Source organism: Aptenodytes patagonicus, chromosome 7 (genome assembly GCF_965638725.1).
Source record: "Aptenodytes patagonicus chromosome 7, bAptPat1.pri.cur, whole genome shotgun sequence".
NCBI lineage: Eukaryota > Metazoa > Chordata > Aves > Sphenisciformes > Spheniscidae > Aptenodytes > Aptenodytes patagonicus.
The window spans coordinates 65,479,254-65,495,074 of NC_134955.1; the positions used below are offsets into that span (position 1 = coordinate 65,479,254).

The 15,821-nt window shown below is 43.9% G+C and overlaps 1 protein-coding gene across 1 annotated transcript in view; it reads right to left on the reverse strand.

Moving 5' to 3' along the window:
- Positions 1-1,210: 1,210 nt before the first annotated feature.
- The window catches only part of RHOJ (ras homolog family member J), a 62,842-nt gene continuing 48,231 nt past the window's right edge, over positions 1,211-15,821 (reverse strand). Inside the window, exons 3-5 of the mRNA XM_076345632.1 lie at positions 12,477-12,641; positions 11,074-11,169; positions 1,211-9,853 (exon numbers count right to left, since the gene is read on the reverse strand). Of these exons, the coding sequence (XP_076201747.1) occupies positions 9,707-9,853; positions 11,074-11,169; positions 12,477-12,641 (408 nt within the window). The 3' untranslated portion in view covers positions 1,211-9,706. The remainder of the gene's footprint in view (positions 9,854-11,073; positions 11,170-12,476; positions 12,642-15,821) is intronic.

Here is a 15,821-nt window from a genome sequence, read left to right on the forward strand (position 1 = left end):
ATTTGGGCTGCAGTGCCTTTTTATTAGGAATAGACCTTGCCACCCTTTGTCTTTGCTCTGCGAGTGAGTGCCCCAGGCAGGGGCTGATTAAGCCTGCTGAGGTTCATAAGCTGCAGGAACATGAAAAGAGCCTTTCTCTGGTGAAACTTGCTTTAGCCCAACCAGGATTAGCGATGTTGTTCAGAAATGGTGGGATTTATAGTCTTAATTTGAAGACCAGACTAGCTGGTCAATGGGATTGCTTCTGGTCTTGAAACCAATGGTAATGAAAAGCTGGGTAAAAAAGGCACAATCTTTTTTTTTTTTAATTTATTTTTTTTTTTTAAACAAGATCCACATCTCTGCACTGAATCCCTGGAAGACTGGAGCCAGTCATATTCTTGATTCCAGTCCAGCATTTAAGGGCTCTCTTTCCTCATGTAACTTCTTCAGCCCTTTAAGCATTTCACTTTCTCACCTGACTCTCCCTGCCCTGTCTGCTGGACCAAAGGTTACACAGCTCATCGTCTTCCCTGCCATCAGTAAGGGTTTGTTGGAGGGTTTTGTTATCCGTGTGTTAGGTTTGTCAGAGAGTAACAAACTCCCCTCAAAACTCCTACCGCTCGGGCTAACGCTTTTCCTAGCTGCTTTACCAAGAGAGATCCAGTGCCTGCTGGGCTGCTGCAAGCTGCCTTCTCTCCAAAACACTTTAAATATTCACTCAAGGGAGGAAAAAAATCCTCTTATGATGCTGTGATATCGCAGTGGAGACCACAGGCAGTAATGCCAAGGACCCTTATTAAAATAAAAAAAAGAAGTTCTATCTGAAAGAGCAACCAGCCAACCGCCTTAATATTGGTGGAAGACGGGAGACTAAATATCTCCAGGCCTGTCACTGAGGGATACCCTGGGACCAGAGTGAGCCGAAGGCCGAGGGCCAGCAGGGAGCCAGACCTGCAGGTCCCACATCTCCACCTTCCCATGTTTCCAGGCTGCGGAGAATTTGGTTAAGCAGCAGTTTTCCAAGAGGAACATGCCTGAGACGAGCAAAACTCTGTGGTGTCACCTCCTGTTTGACTTTCTGCAGGTGACACTGGAAGGTGCAGGCAGTTCCAGGACCAGCCAAAAGCAGCCCTATATGTTAGTATGTGTTTTTCCTACCTGAAATGTCCTGCAAGGTATATGTGATTAACATCTGGGAAAAGAAACACAGCACCACACCTTCTCAAAATGATGCTGTCAAAATACTTAGTAATACATTTATTTTGTTAAAATAAACTATGTACAATAGACGATATTAATGTGCAGTTACAATATACAATAATTACATGTTTAAAAGAGGATAAGCAAAAGAGTACAGAATCATGTGCTGTAAATAGGAAACTAATACTGTTTACATGATTTTTAAACTATGCAAAACATAATTGCTGGAAAACTGAATTTCCTTGGTTTGAAATTTTATTGCTTTGACATGAATTCTGAAGATTTGGCTAATCTTTGAAAAAAGATATACCACTCAAAAGTCAGACATAATGTTTTAGTACTCATCCTTTGGTTTTACCAGCCCCGTACTCCAGCGATATTGCACACAGCAACTTTTAAGAGAGAGAAATTCAGTTGCTCACATCAAGTAAAGTAAATGACTCTTTTTCTTAACTTGCTAAGAACTGACTGATGATGTGTTAGGTCCTGAGTTGTGCTGAGGTCATTACACCTGCTTCACAAACTCAATTAGAATAACTTGTTGCACTGTTACTTTTAAGTATTGCTGAAGTACTATGCAAAAAGAAAGGAAAGACATTTTCTTGTCTTTGTGTTCTCAGGGGAGCAGAGAATCTCTTTGCAGTGAAATGCTTGTATTTGACAAGTGCATCAACATCATAACAGGTTAAACTGGATTCAGTTATCCTGGCACTCGAGGACAGTTCAGGTCCATCTCCCTGCTCCCCTCTGCAGCCTTCTTTGAAGCCCTCCCAGTCTCAAGGTGCTGCTGAGCCCCGGGTGTCCTGGTGTGACTCCACGGAGGCACCTCTGAGCCCTTTCGCCAGGCTCACGCCATACTTGCAGGGGCAGCATGGACACCATGTTACGCCTTGCTCTGTAGCATTTGCCACCTGGCAACCTGGGCTCACCACCTTAGATCACTTCTGCTCATGAGTGAAGAAGACTTTGCCAGTGTCTTTACCCTCTCACGTAGCTTTGTGTTATTGCTTATTAATGAATTAATATTTACAAGTTTGGAGAAAGTTTGGGCTCATTTACTCCATACTGACAAGGCAGTTCAGTGCCTGCCGGTTCTGTAAAGCAGTTAGAGCAGCTGCCTGTTTTGGGGAAAAGTGTTGGGAGAGACGATATGACAGTCATACTATGGATATGGCTTACACCCAAACTACTTTGACAGACATCAGACAAAAATTTCTACATGTTAACAGTACAAATAACTGTTGTGTTGGAAGATCTGGAAACTGTAGACTGGTGACAACTGTTTACTCTGAATTCATTAACCTCCGATCAAAGTCAAAATTCACCAGAGTTGATATCAACGAGAGCTCAAACTGATCTTTGGCAAAACCAAATGCAAAATTAAATCTGGCATCCTGAATGGGATGAGATGAAATTAAATGACAGCAATGAGTGCCGTGTCAAACTCAGCAAAGATACCCATTTGTCTTGAATATTACACTGTTAATGTAATCATTTTCATCTTTAGCCTCAGTAGTGGTTGAAATGAGGAGTTACAAATCCAATCTCCAAAGCTCAAGCTAAAGATCAGATCAGCAAAGTCTCCAGATGCCTAACTTCTTTTGGGAGTCCACAATCAGCAGCCAAAAGATATAAAAGATTCTTGGACCTGGCTCAGTGTATCTGTATGCTCAAAGCTTGGTCAGCCACAATAAAGGGCAGAAAAGGAGGAAACGTAAAGACTCTCAAATGCTTTCCACATTAGTCATGTGTGGACCCCATTGAAATTTCCCATTGTCTTCATGCGAATTGAAATGAAGCCAACATACAGCATCTTTGAAAATCCCACCCTAAAATTATAGTTAGAAGAAGCAGCCAAACACTGCATTGCGGTCTGCACATTCTGGAAGGGGTGGGGATCATGCTCAAAGTTATTTTTGTTAATGTATTTTCAAAGTTAAAGAGATTTTTCACCATTGACAGAGATTCATATGATTTTTGCTTGTTGCTCTGTGATATATGGGTTTGTGAGATCATTTTCCTCTTACAATGAGGTCCTGACTCTTTTTGCTGTTCTGGTGGGGTTCCTGGAACTGCCCAGGAAAAATAGATTCTTGTTCACATGTTTCTGAAAGCTTTAACTGAAACAAAGAAAAGAGAATTTGAAGATTTTTTTTTCATCCTAGTTATGGGTGTCCCCTTAACATCTTAAAATGAAATTTAAGTTTTAGGATCAAACTGACTAACTGTGGCTCTGGGCCCTGATTTTGCATCTCTCCCCAAAAGTGGAAGTGTAGATGTTACTCTATTGCATTCATTACTTCTAATCGGTGTTTTTGTCCCAACTTTTCAATGCAGAAATATATCTATTTGTGTTTTGTTTAGATAGGTGAAGACAGCTGAGATCACAAGCCACTACCGAAATCAGCGGGAGGCTTCTTCCTGCTTTCAGAGGGTCTTTATTCACTAAGAGGAAAATAAACATTTATAGTAGAGATTTGTCTTCATTTTTACGTAGAGCTCAAATGTGTCTAGAAGTTATCTGACGTAGGTCGCTCCATGCTCACCTCCTGTCACAGCAGATGCTCCTCCAGTCCTATAGACTTGTGAACCAAGAAAATGTTCTGTTATTTCCAGATTTGTTTTTTTTATGTAGGATAAAACACATTACAAATCCTCTTCAGGGAAAAGGAAAATACAGGGAGAACGGCACGTGCAGCCAGATTCCTGCATTCTACCTGTTTATTGAACAAATGGTCTCTGGGCCAACGTGAGCATATGTTGATTGCTTTGCTGGAAAAGACAAATGTGCTCGTAAACAAGCCTGGCCTGAGACAGATTGATGCCATTGCAATTTATTTTTAATCCAGATGAAGTTTCAGTATGGTGAATCAGGAGGTATTTGCTATGCCACTTGGGGAAAAAAGTTACAGAAAAGGTCATGGGCTGTAAGCAAGCTATGTAAGCAAACAGGCATCTTTCACGTCTGAATTAGAGGGACATTTTTGCAAGGACATGGCAGCTTGCATGCTGAAAATACATCTGCTAGATACATATCATTGGTGTAATTGGCCACTGTATCACTTGCTGTGTATGAGGTTGGGTGTGATGAGGGGAGGCAGCAATAGAAATTGTTTGCAAGAATTTTTGCAACCTTTTGCAACCTGAGCTCCTGTAAAGCTCAATTCTCAAATTGGGTCTCTGGAGTCTTGGGACAATATCTTGGATGGGATCTTGACAGCTTGCTGTCGATGGGAAGTGAAGCCCATGCATCCTTGTCAACAGACAGTCACCGGTAGTGAAATCTTTGTTCCCTGTTGCTCTCTGTTTGCTACAGTGATTTTCCCACCCTTGGGGTGGGGTTTTAGCCACTTGCCTAGAGTTGCGTTGCAGTGATTATTTCTGGGGGAGTCCTGCTTGGTTTGTGCAGCAGCATGCCCAAGGCTTGTCTCCTTTCTCAACTCATTTCTTGGTTCTTCTGTACCACGCTTCCTTAGAGATGGCAGATACCAGAGAGATTGTGGTACTGAGCATGACAGAACACCAGGTGATTTGAACGGTGTGTGCAGAATGGGAAATGACTGCTTTTTGGGAGACACAGGCCACCAACACTAGAGCAGCTAGAAGAGATTTTGTCATACGTTAATTACAAGGGCAGGTCACCAATGGCCATATTCAGCCTCCCTCATTTACATGAGTGGTATCATTGGGATCGAATGAGACGAGGGAGTTGGAGACAATTCCTTGTGAAGTAGGATGCTCTTCAGTATGAAAAAGACTGCCAAAATCCGGCCCCTTAATAAAAGTATTTGGAATAACTTTATTGCATATTAAGATGCAGCGCTATATTTAATTCTGTATTTATTTTGAACTGAAGCGGTGCTTTGAAAGAGAAAAAAGGTGAGAAATATCAATGACAGCTGCTGAAATGATTGTTTTGATTGCCACGCTGGACTTGGAGTGAACTCTGCAGTTCCCACCAGCAAGAAGATGATTTACGTCAGGACCGGCGCATGTGGAAGTCGAGGGGAAGATTCACATCATGCCTAATTCAAGGCAATGCGAGGCAAGAGCTTGTAGTTGCTTGTTCTTCATAAGCTACATACTACTGTAACAGTAGATATTTACAGGGCAGAGAGAGAAGTTCTGGGAGCGTTTGGCACTTAGGACAACCAGGGGGAGCTCATCTTGAGAACTGCTCTCCACCACTCCTGGAGGATATAAGTACATGGGACTTACACCCATTTGAACAAATGCTCCTGGATGGACCTGCGTGGGGTTAGAGCCTTGTTTCTGCATTCTCCCCAACTTTTCTGAGCTCTGGGAGGCACAGGACAAACTGTGGAAGTCTTTGTGGGACCTCCTTCAGGTCATGCTGGAAGTGGTGATGTAGCACAGGATTGCCCCAGTTCCACTGGCCTCATGTTTTAGCAGTGCTCTGAAGGGCAGAGGCATCTGTAGGTTGTTTTAATGTGATAACAACTCTCTAATGTCTTGAGATATCTCTCTAATACCTAATATCTCTAATATCTCCTTGCAGGAGTTTGCATGAAAAGCCTTTTGGAACTCTGAAACTACAATTTCAGGTTAACAACTCCTGGTAGAACATTAAGGTTTCAGAAGAGGCCAAAGGAGATGGGTTTTACAGGATCTAGCAGATTTCTTGTAAGTTGTGAGTGCTTTTGAAATGATAGGAGACTAATAGCAAAGGCAGCTCTGCCAGGAAAGGTTTTGACATCAGTTGCATTAAGAGGACATTGTCAAATAGGTTCTTGGGATGGTTTATAGCCTTTACGACTCTCCTAACCGTGTTCCTTTGAAGGTGAAATCGGGGTCTGATTTCTAGCTCATCTTACAGTGAGAAAACCCATCTCCTTTCACCTGGCAATCCTTTATTGCTTTTCTTTTCTTGTTACTAATGGTGCTTGAAAATAACTCGAAGTTTGTATCTGTTGCCTTATGCCTGTGCTTGCACTGTGTCTGGTGTTTTGATATTTCTGAAAATAAGCTTTGCTGCCTGTTCACACACCATCTGTTGGCTTTTAGAAAAGGTATTAGGTGTGACTTGCCAGATAGTCAATGAGTCTCCTTACATCTGCCTACAATCCCTTTCTAAAGCCCATTGGCCTGTGCTATTCCTGCCTCCCCAATATAATAGTGTAACAGGGCAGATCCTTGAGTAAGTAAGTGCCACATTGCATGGATAAGTGTGTGTACATAACCTAACACAGGAATAATGTTTATGGGACCTGCATTAACCGTGGCTATTTTTAAAACATTTATTTTTGTTGGAAGAGAAACTAAAACCAAATGGAGTGCAGAGGCCATTTCTCAGTGGATTGTGACCACCCTCCCTCCCTTGCAGCTCCCAGATGTCAGATTTTGGTCACGATCAGCTTGAAAAACTTGAAATTTTACTGCCTGACAAACTTGATGTGCTTGGTTTTGTAAGTGCAAATAAAACCCTAGTTAGTCTTAACATTTTTTTTGTATGCATATTAATACTTCCCTATCTGCTTTCGCTGCTATGCAATGATTTGTGCAGGGTGCTGCAGTTTAATACATTAGGACAGTAGCATTTTAGCTTCTACATCACCACATGTTTTTCAGTTAATTTTCCTCAAACCACTGCAGTTATGTTAATGCTACAACTTCCTGTTTGATTTTTGATTTTATATGCCTATCCTATGCCATCCCATTAGTATTAATAGACACCCCTGATACTCAGTGGCACACAAAAATATCATTTGATCATTTGTGGCTTTCTCTGATGCATGCCGGGAATGCTATATTGCACTTTTCCAGTGTGCTCATTATTTTATGATAAGCTCAGCTGTCAGTCTGGATTTCTATTTCCTCTGTATTTTGTGAAGCTCTAAGAATATCTGGCAGCTCCAACCTGAGTGTTTGCATTGCGCTTCAGCTAAAACAGACTTCACTTACTTTAACCAGAGACTTGTATAGAGGCTAGCGCTCTACAGCAACCTACATGAGCTAAAACAAAGTAATCATCCTGTTTTATTTCCACTGAAGTAAATGGCAGCACAGTGAAACTCTAATTTTCCCTGAAATCTGTTGAAAGCTTTTTTTTTTTCGGTTTCAGTGGACTTCTAGTCATGTTGTAAGCCAACAAACATTACCTAAATATTTATTTATTTAATCCACTCCTAGTTTTCCTCATATTCCCCTAATATCTCTTTACGCGTTATAGTTCAGCTGATTGCCAGTGTCCCAGCTGCGTGAATACTAACTGCTATGCATGGGGATGGCAAGACAGCCGCCGCGGCACGACATGAACTCCTTCACCGGGCTTCAGCGCTGCCCTCGCTCTGAGCTGTGCTTTATCAGCCAGTCCGTTTGAAACAAATGGCTGGGACATAATAAAACCAAATATCAAATACGCACAAAGAATGCTAGCAGTGAGGAAATCTTTCTTTTGTCTGTCTTTGATTTAGCACAGCTCTGTTTTCATCCACGCTTGTGTGCAGTGGGAAAGAGACGGTGAGTGACAGCCTGCTGGGTAACAGTAACAAGGCATTTGCCTCGAATTTGATCATGTTTTTTCAGAGAGAACTGTTGATTTCTACCTGAAAACATTTTGGGGTGTCAGATCTGGTTTCTGTAGGTGTGTCCATGGTAAACAGAATTTGTGCTAAGGGAGGAGCTTGGATCCATAAGCCTCAATGACTGCAAGACTGGGCACTGCATCATGCTCGTTCCCTTCTCTGCACCAACGGTGCAGTTCCTGTGGTCCTGCTGAAGTCGCTAATTGCTCTGAGTAACACCGGGTCTATAATTCACCACTAACCGTGAGAATTTTTCTGGTTGCATGTGTGTACTCAGCCATGCCACGGTGCTTCTGGAGGGGAGCAGGCTGGCAGTCCCCTGGGGTGGGGTGTGTGGGGGGGGTGCGGGGCACGTGTCCCTGGGCTGGGAGGGTGTAACTGCTGTTACTTGCTTACTCCTAGCACTTCTGGAAATGCTGATTACAGACACTGCTTTTGCAAGGAGTTACATCAGAGATCTTGAAATCTATATTTGCTGGCACTGGGGTTTTCTGCTTGGGGAATGAAATCCGTAACAAGACAGTCTCATGGCATTGCCAGGGTACCCGAAGGCAGATGCAAGTAACAAGACGCCCTTCGAGTTCACCTCTGAGCATCTGTGTCGCTGTGATGTGCAAAAGTACAGGCTCCCTGGAGAGGCTTTAGTGAAAAGGCACACTTTCTTCAACAGCAAAGAGAGCTAACAGGCAGCTTGCCTTCCCTTAAGGTCTGGACTTCCCAGCTCTGTGCTATCGGCTGCAGCCCATCATCTGCGACTCGGGTGAAAGTTCACTCCTGAGGACTGCAGCCACGCTGCAACTTAAACAGCACTCACAGTAATGAAGACGGAAAAACGGGAGCAAAGAAAGAAGTAATGAACGGGAGGAGGGAGACTACAATAAATCAACATGTTTACAACTCCACTTTGATGAGTTTTTTTACATGAGATACTCCGTAAAAAAAAAAAATAAATCTTAAGGCAATTGCATCACCTTAGAGCACTTGAAGTCAGGATGACCTTTGGCTTTTTGTTTTTTGCTATTTTCATCTGCTGGGTGAGATGTAGAAATCCAGCTGATCTATAAGGTAAATTTTCAGTTGCCATGGCAATGAGTCTCGTTCATGTTCTCAGTTTGGAAAAGAGATTGTTCCACGCTGCTATTTCATGTCTAGGGCAAAATTCTTTGGTGGCAGAATTTCTTTGTTTCAGTACATTAATGCTACAACTCTGTTCTTCCTTTCCCAGCTTATAGAAACATGGCTCAGCCTGAACATTCCCCTGTTAAAATACAGTTATTTGCATTTTTTTGTTGTAAGAACATTCCTTAAGTCTGGAGGTAAATGTTGATCCATTTTGATAGCTTGGGTGCAGCAACATACTGACGCTGTGAAGTTTCACCATTAAGTGAAAACCAACTGGAATCACTCCACCTTTGCTTCCATATAGTTTGAATGAACTAAAGTATATCCTGAACTAGCGAGTCTTATAAAAGAAAAGTAATTTAAAAGTACATCCTACCTATAGTGTATATCTTACATATTAGATTTCTACAGATCTCCATGTGCTTTCAGTCAATTCAGATTCAATTCCTAAGTACTGCAAATACCTAATTTTGATCAATTCTTGCTTAAGGCCATAAATGGAGTTTCTCTCGTTTCTTACACCACCCTTAGTTCTTTGTTTTTCCAGACACCACCTTCACCTTATTCCTAAGGTGAAAAGTCAAGCAGGAGCAGGCGTCCTGGTTTCTGTTGGCTCAGTGCAGTCTGCAGTAGTGGGAACAGGCTGCATACAACTCTGGAGGATAAGGAAAGCACATAGACATGAGTTGGCCTAGTGTGATACAGCTTGGAGGTTTCACAGAACGGAGGGCTCCTATATTTGGGTAGGAAGGACCCCTTTCTGGTCATGTTCCCCATTTCAGTTGCATGTGACCTTCGTTGCCTTTCTAACCTGCTTGGTTTCATTGAACTCATCTCGTTTTTCTTTCAAAGTGACTTCACACAAGGGTGCAGCAGCTGTGGCACTTTGCACAACGCTTCTTCTTCTTCTTGGGGTGGAAAATGGTCAGGATTGCCTCATCAAAGACAGTCTTAAGGCCTTTCTGCGTGAGGGCTGAGCACTCCAGATAGCACTGTGCTCCGATCTGAAAGAGAGAAAACGTGAGTACGCACTGTTGGGAGAGACAGAGCGACCCTGTTCCACCATCCCTCTACGTGCATATGCGTCCAGCCACAGAGGGAAGCCCAGACCTTTAGAAGGGCGGTGAGGTCATTGCTCCGTTTTGTATCTGGCTGCCTATGGGACTAAGGGACAAGCTCAGGTGGTCATCCTGAGCGAGGGAGGAGGGATGAGCATCAACACCAGTATCTCTATGGGGAGCAGGAATTCCCTGCAGGACCCTCCACAGAGAGAGGGAGGCTGCGCCCGTGTTCGAGTGCTGGACCAGCAGCTTGGGCTCTGTGCCGCTGAGAGGTTTCAAGGAGATGCCGGGTCATTAGCTGAGCCCCTTCATATGCTTGGCTCTTTTCCCCTGACCTGTCACCCCCGTGTCCTGTCTCCTGCAACGCCAGGGAGCTGCTACCTGGGGGAGGGCTTCCAGCTGGTTTCTGGGAACTGGGAAGCACCATATTGAGATGGGAGTCTCCTGGGGGTGCTGGTATGACACAAACACACACAGTGGCCCGGGAAAGCAGCCTCAGCTTATTCAGCAACCTTGTTGCTTATTCAGCTTATTCTGCTAATGGATGCTCTCACTGGCCTTGGAGGGCCAGGGCCTGTAACAGCATCTGCAGCATATAAGGTGGAAATGGCTGGGGTCCAGATGCCTGCATTTCAGGGCTTGGGGAGGGCTTTTATCCCCCTACCTTCCTGGGAGAAAGGTGCAATAGCACAGAAACCTTGGGACCTCCTTCTCTGTTGCTTGAAGTGCAATGGATAAGTGAGAATCAAGTTGTCTGTGCTTTTGTAAGGGGTAGGGACGAGTTTGGCAGGAGGTGACTGCAGAGAGGGGTTTGCCACTTGCAGGGGGTGTCACTGTCAGGTGCCACTCGCACCTCCTGGCAGAAGCCTGAACAAGAAACACACTTGACTTAGGTAAAGGAGGCAGTAAAATCTGTTTTGCTGCCCATTTGCCACCTGCTTCCCTGTGTACCTCGCTGCTCTGCTTAGAGCTCGATTGGGTATCGCAGCAGAACAGCAGGCTCGGGAGCCGCAATCTGTGTCTGGGTCCAGCCTGGTTGAACAGAGGCTTTAACCTCTGGCTAGGACCAACCAATGTGCCCCAGAGGAGTTCACCTTGAACGAAACAAACCCAATGGAAAGCTGTGATCAATCAATTTCAAGGGACCTCAGAAAAACTATTACCTCCTTTGCGAGCTTCACTCCGTGCTCATAGGTGAGTGGTTTCTCCTTCATGTAAAGCAGCCGAGCCAAAGTTTTGGGGTCATCCCGGAGATCAATCTAGTAGAAAATGCAAAACCCTGTGCTCAGTACTGCCTTGCTGTAGTTCTTGAGACAGATATTCATAGCTTTACAAACCCACAGTCATGTTCTTACATAAGAGCATCTGTCCTCCTCACCTCAGATGATACTTCAGAAATGAATTGCACATGTATTTTCCTTTTTTTCTTTTTTTTTTTTTTCTTTTTTTCTGTTTAACATGAAATAATTCTCCTTGGCAGGTTATTGGACCACAGCTCAGACAGCTGCGGTACACTAAAGATACGGTTCTCAATGGCTCTCACAATGCATCTTGGAAAGTGTCGATGGAAGCCTGAGCCACATTGGAAGGGGAGGCTGCTGCGACCCTGCACTGCGTCACCCAAAAACCACCCTGACAGGCATGACAGACGCAGATCAGTCTGACTGACTCGAAACAAAATCCTTTATTTCCATGGAAAACATCAAAGTGAAGCATTCTGGCATTTCAAACCCATCCATTTTCAGAGTGTGTGATCCAAAGGGTAATACTTTTATTTTAAAGCGGATGTTTTGGTTTATTCCAGTGTGGAAAACAAAGCCAGTGTTTGAACGATTGGACTTTGCTATGGCATGAAGATTTTGGTTTTGATCAGAATTTGATCTGTTTCTCTAACTTGGCTTAGGTTACTGTCCAGTGTTCGGGCATTTTCCAGACGGTTGTATCTCTACTTCTCACAGTCTCTAGCCACTCTGTGTCTTGGAAGCAAACCCATATGTAAGGCATTTTTATTTGATTGATAGATTCATAGATTTTAAGGCAAAAATAAAGTGGTTTGATCGTTTAGTCTAACATCCACTATAACACAAGCAGGATGGTGAGTCACTAATTGCAACGTTGATGTAAAAGCATGAAGGGAGGTTGTCCTTCCCATGTCTCTAAGTCAGTCATTTGGTTAATTATTCCCATTCTTAAAATTTAGTTTGAAGTTTAGCTTCTGCTTCTAACCACAGACTTTGATGAGTTTTTTTCCCCTCACTAAAGGCCTGTCAGAAATCTTTTCTCCCTATAGGTATTCATGCCTTGATACCACATTAATATTCATTTGAATAAAAAATAGGATGAGTTTTGCCAGTTGTGGCTAGCATGATGGGACATCTGCATGTTTGTTTCCATTCCCAGTCCCTGAGTTTTCCTCCAATGGGGAAGTCTGGCTGCATTTCACATAAGAAGTTAAATGGGAAACCTTTGCAGAGAGCTCAGCCTCCAGCCACCCCTGGGGTGGAGTAGGAGCCCCCTCGCTCTGAAGACCCCCACGATGGCTGGTGGTGCCCCAGAGGAGTGTTACCTGTGTTCCTATGAGGACGTAAGGCACGTTGGGCATGCAGACTTTCAGCTCGGGCACCCACTCCTCCTGGACATTGTGGTACGAGGCAGGGTTCACCACCGAGAAGCAGATCAAGAACACGTCCGTGTTGGGGTAGGACAGGGGTCTCAGCTGGTTGTAGTCCTCCTGCCAGCGGGAAACCAGCAAGTGTGTTATATGGTGGGGGATAACTGCAACTGGGGGCATCACATTGGCTCTTGATGAACTGCTCAACACTGTCCCTCCTTGCTCATGCATGCTCATAATCTCTAGGGAGCTGCTGAGCAGAGTCATGTCTCGTGGGCCAGGGCTGCTGTTTTGTCAGCATCTTTACCCAAAAGAGCTAACACGTTTTGTTTGTGTGTGTATTATCCGTGGTGATGCTGGTGTAGAGGGTAATGCTAAACAGCGGCCATCCCTGGTGGTGTAATAAAAATTGATCTTGAGGCTGCAGGTACTGGCCTCAGCCCTCCGGCAATGTGATACCATCCTGGGAAGTATTATTTGACTGTCACCGCTAGCTAATATTTGCTGATGACACACATCTTTAGGGGCTTTTCTGTTGATATTATGGGCTTTCTATTCCCCAGTAGGCATTAGAGACATGACCATATACAACAAATACGGGTCTCCGGGCTATTTGGTGCCATCGCAGTCATGTATGGTACGCAGCAATGTGTCAGTCAGCAGAAGACACTCATCTTGAAAGCACAAAGCGGATCAAGTCCAACCTGCAGTGGCTGAGTAAGTCACTGGGGGTGATTTAGTGTTTCCACAGGCCCTGGACTGGGAAAGGAGAGATGTCTTCTCTTTGTGCTAGTTGTTGAAGAGAGTGAATTTTCAAACAGCTCAAAGCGCAACTGCATCATGTCATGAGCTGGCTTTGATAGCTGAGTTTCAAGAAAGAATTTGGGTCTGTTTCCAGGCTTGAGATGTTGAGAGCGAGCAGAGGTTTTGCAAGCCATGTGAAAGAGACAGACTGGCTCTTTCTGATAGTGAGAGTGTATGTAGCTGTGTCTGGTTGGTACTTTTCAATGAAACCTGTTAAAAAATTTCAGTACAATGAAACAGATGCTTTTAGAGGGGTTACACCTGCTCTGAAGACTTTTTTGGGGGGTCCAGAATTAAAAAAAGGGGAAAGGAACATGATGTTGGAATGTGGAGAATGATAATACACGTTGCTGTCAAGCCTGAGACCTAGGTCTTTAGGTTACAGTTTCTGCATTCTGGGCAAGCCTCAAATCTCTGCAGTACGGTCTTTTTGGTTATAATTACTTGAAACTTCAACTGGTGTAGTTCTGCTTTGTAAATACTGAAATAGTTAATAACTCAGTGAAAATGGAAAAAAAAAAAAAGATATCCAGGCACTGTTGCTCAGACTTGAGAACATTTATTTGAGGTAGGGAAAACCCACATTAGGGGCAGGAGCAATGCAACTGCTGTCTGTCCTGCAGGAGAAATTGATGCAGCACTATATCACTGTGCTCGGATTAGAGGGTGCCTTAATTCAGTCTCGCTTCTGTCTTGCTTTGGTTGGGTCAACAAATGAGAGGGCTTAATTATGAGTTGAGACTGGTAAATCTTCTTTCTGAAGTCTTTTGTTCACTGAGTGTGCAGTGATAAGATGACCCAGACTGGTTCTGAATCTACACTAGTTTCTGAAAAAACTAATGGATGATGTAAAAACAGTCTGCTCCAACCTTTTCTAAACAAAAAAACTTAATTATTTATTCTGAAAGGAAGTTTCATTTCAAATTTAGCTCCGCCTCATTAAAAAGAAGTTTAAAGAAACATCCTAAACCACAAACAAAATGTTTTGTTTTGTCGAACTGAATGTTCATTGTCCCAAACCCACTTCAACAGGAAGAGTAAATTTCCAGTTACCACCTCCAGCCTCACAGCCACAGTATTTGGGGTAAAGCCAGAGTATTTGTCAACTGACCTATGTCTTTCCAGTGTCATAGAAAGTATTGATCTGAAGAAGGATTTACGTGACAAGAGGAGGTGTTTGGACATATCAGCCCAAGAAAGAGTGGATTCTCCATGCTCAAAGAATGGCAGGAAAGAAAACTCAGAGACGTTTGTGGGAACATCAGCGGTACAGGCAATGAAGAAGCAAAGTCATTGGGAGGAGATTTATGCGAGGCTCTGGAGATGACACCTAGCTCTCACAGGTGAGTTACTAGAGGCAAAGTGGATGCCAACATGATGGGAGCAAAGGAGCAATTGCATTATAGAGACAGCCGAGTTTTATGTGGATGCTGTGGGTAAGGGAGGCCTGGCCTGATGCCTGCCTGATTATGGGGTGTTATTTTAACTGAGAACATCAAACCTGATGACTTCTCCAAGATTATGCCACAGTCAACATGGGCTGATACCAGGTGTTTGGCAAAGGCATTTTCTGTGTTTTTGGTTTAATTGCTGCAAATCATCCTCCTAAAACACCCACGCGGTGGCAGCAAGCCCTCAAGGAAATGTGATTTTGGATTTTTGGAAAGAAATTGGCTAAATATAACTGGTTTCAATATTCCAGATGTGCATATTTAGAGGAGCTGGAACTTACTGTTCCATTAAAATTACAAACTAAAAGCCGCGAATGCTCTGCCTGGCAGTGACAGCCACAGGAGTGTGCATTTCATTTTATTTTGCTTGTTCCTTCGAAGCCCCTAGAAAATCCTTTTTCAGGAGGAGCGTTCCCGATTTGTGTTAGCAGCACAGAGCATTATGTAAACCGTAAGGAGGGACAGCCAAGCATCATGTAGCAGAAGTCTTGTCACCTGTCAGGGCACACGGGAGCTTGCACGCATGTGTTAAAGTACAAGCACAAATGTCGTAGGTAAGAGTCGACCAGAGCTCCCATATTTCCCTGTCTTTGCGGGCTGGCAGGAACCTCCAGACAACATCAGACAAGGACCCTGTCTCTGTTCATACCTGCTCTCTAGGAGAAGGCTATAAAACCTTGCAATGGACTGTTGTGGGATATGGCACGTCAGGATCATTTCTCATTCAGAGACAGTTGGTTGTTGAAGTCAAGCAAATAAATAGAGTAAAAAACAGACTGGACATTTGCATGGGTATGGGGCATATCCAGAGGTGCTGCAGCTAGTGACAGTGGTGTTTGGGAAGGGACATGAGTCCTCATGGGGTTGGGCTGTAGCTGATCATTAGTTTGTTTCCCTGGCTCGTGCTTGCATTTTGCTGCCTGTTATTTAGGGAGTGCAAGGCTTCCCAGTTGCACTGCCTGGCCACTGGTTTGGCATGGAAATGCCAGCACCAGACTTGGCCTTGCTGAATTATGTGCCTATGACTTGCCGGGGCCGAGAGGCA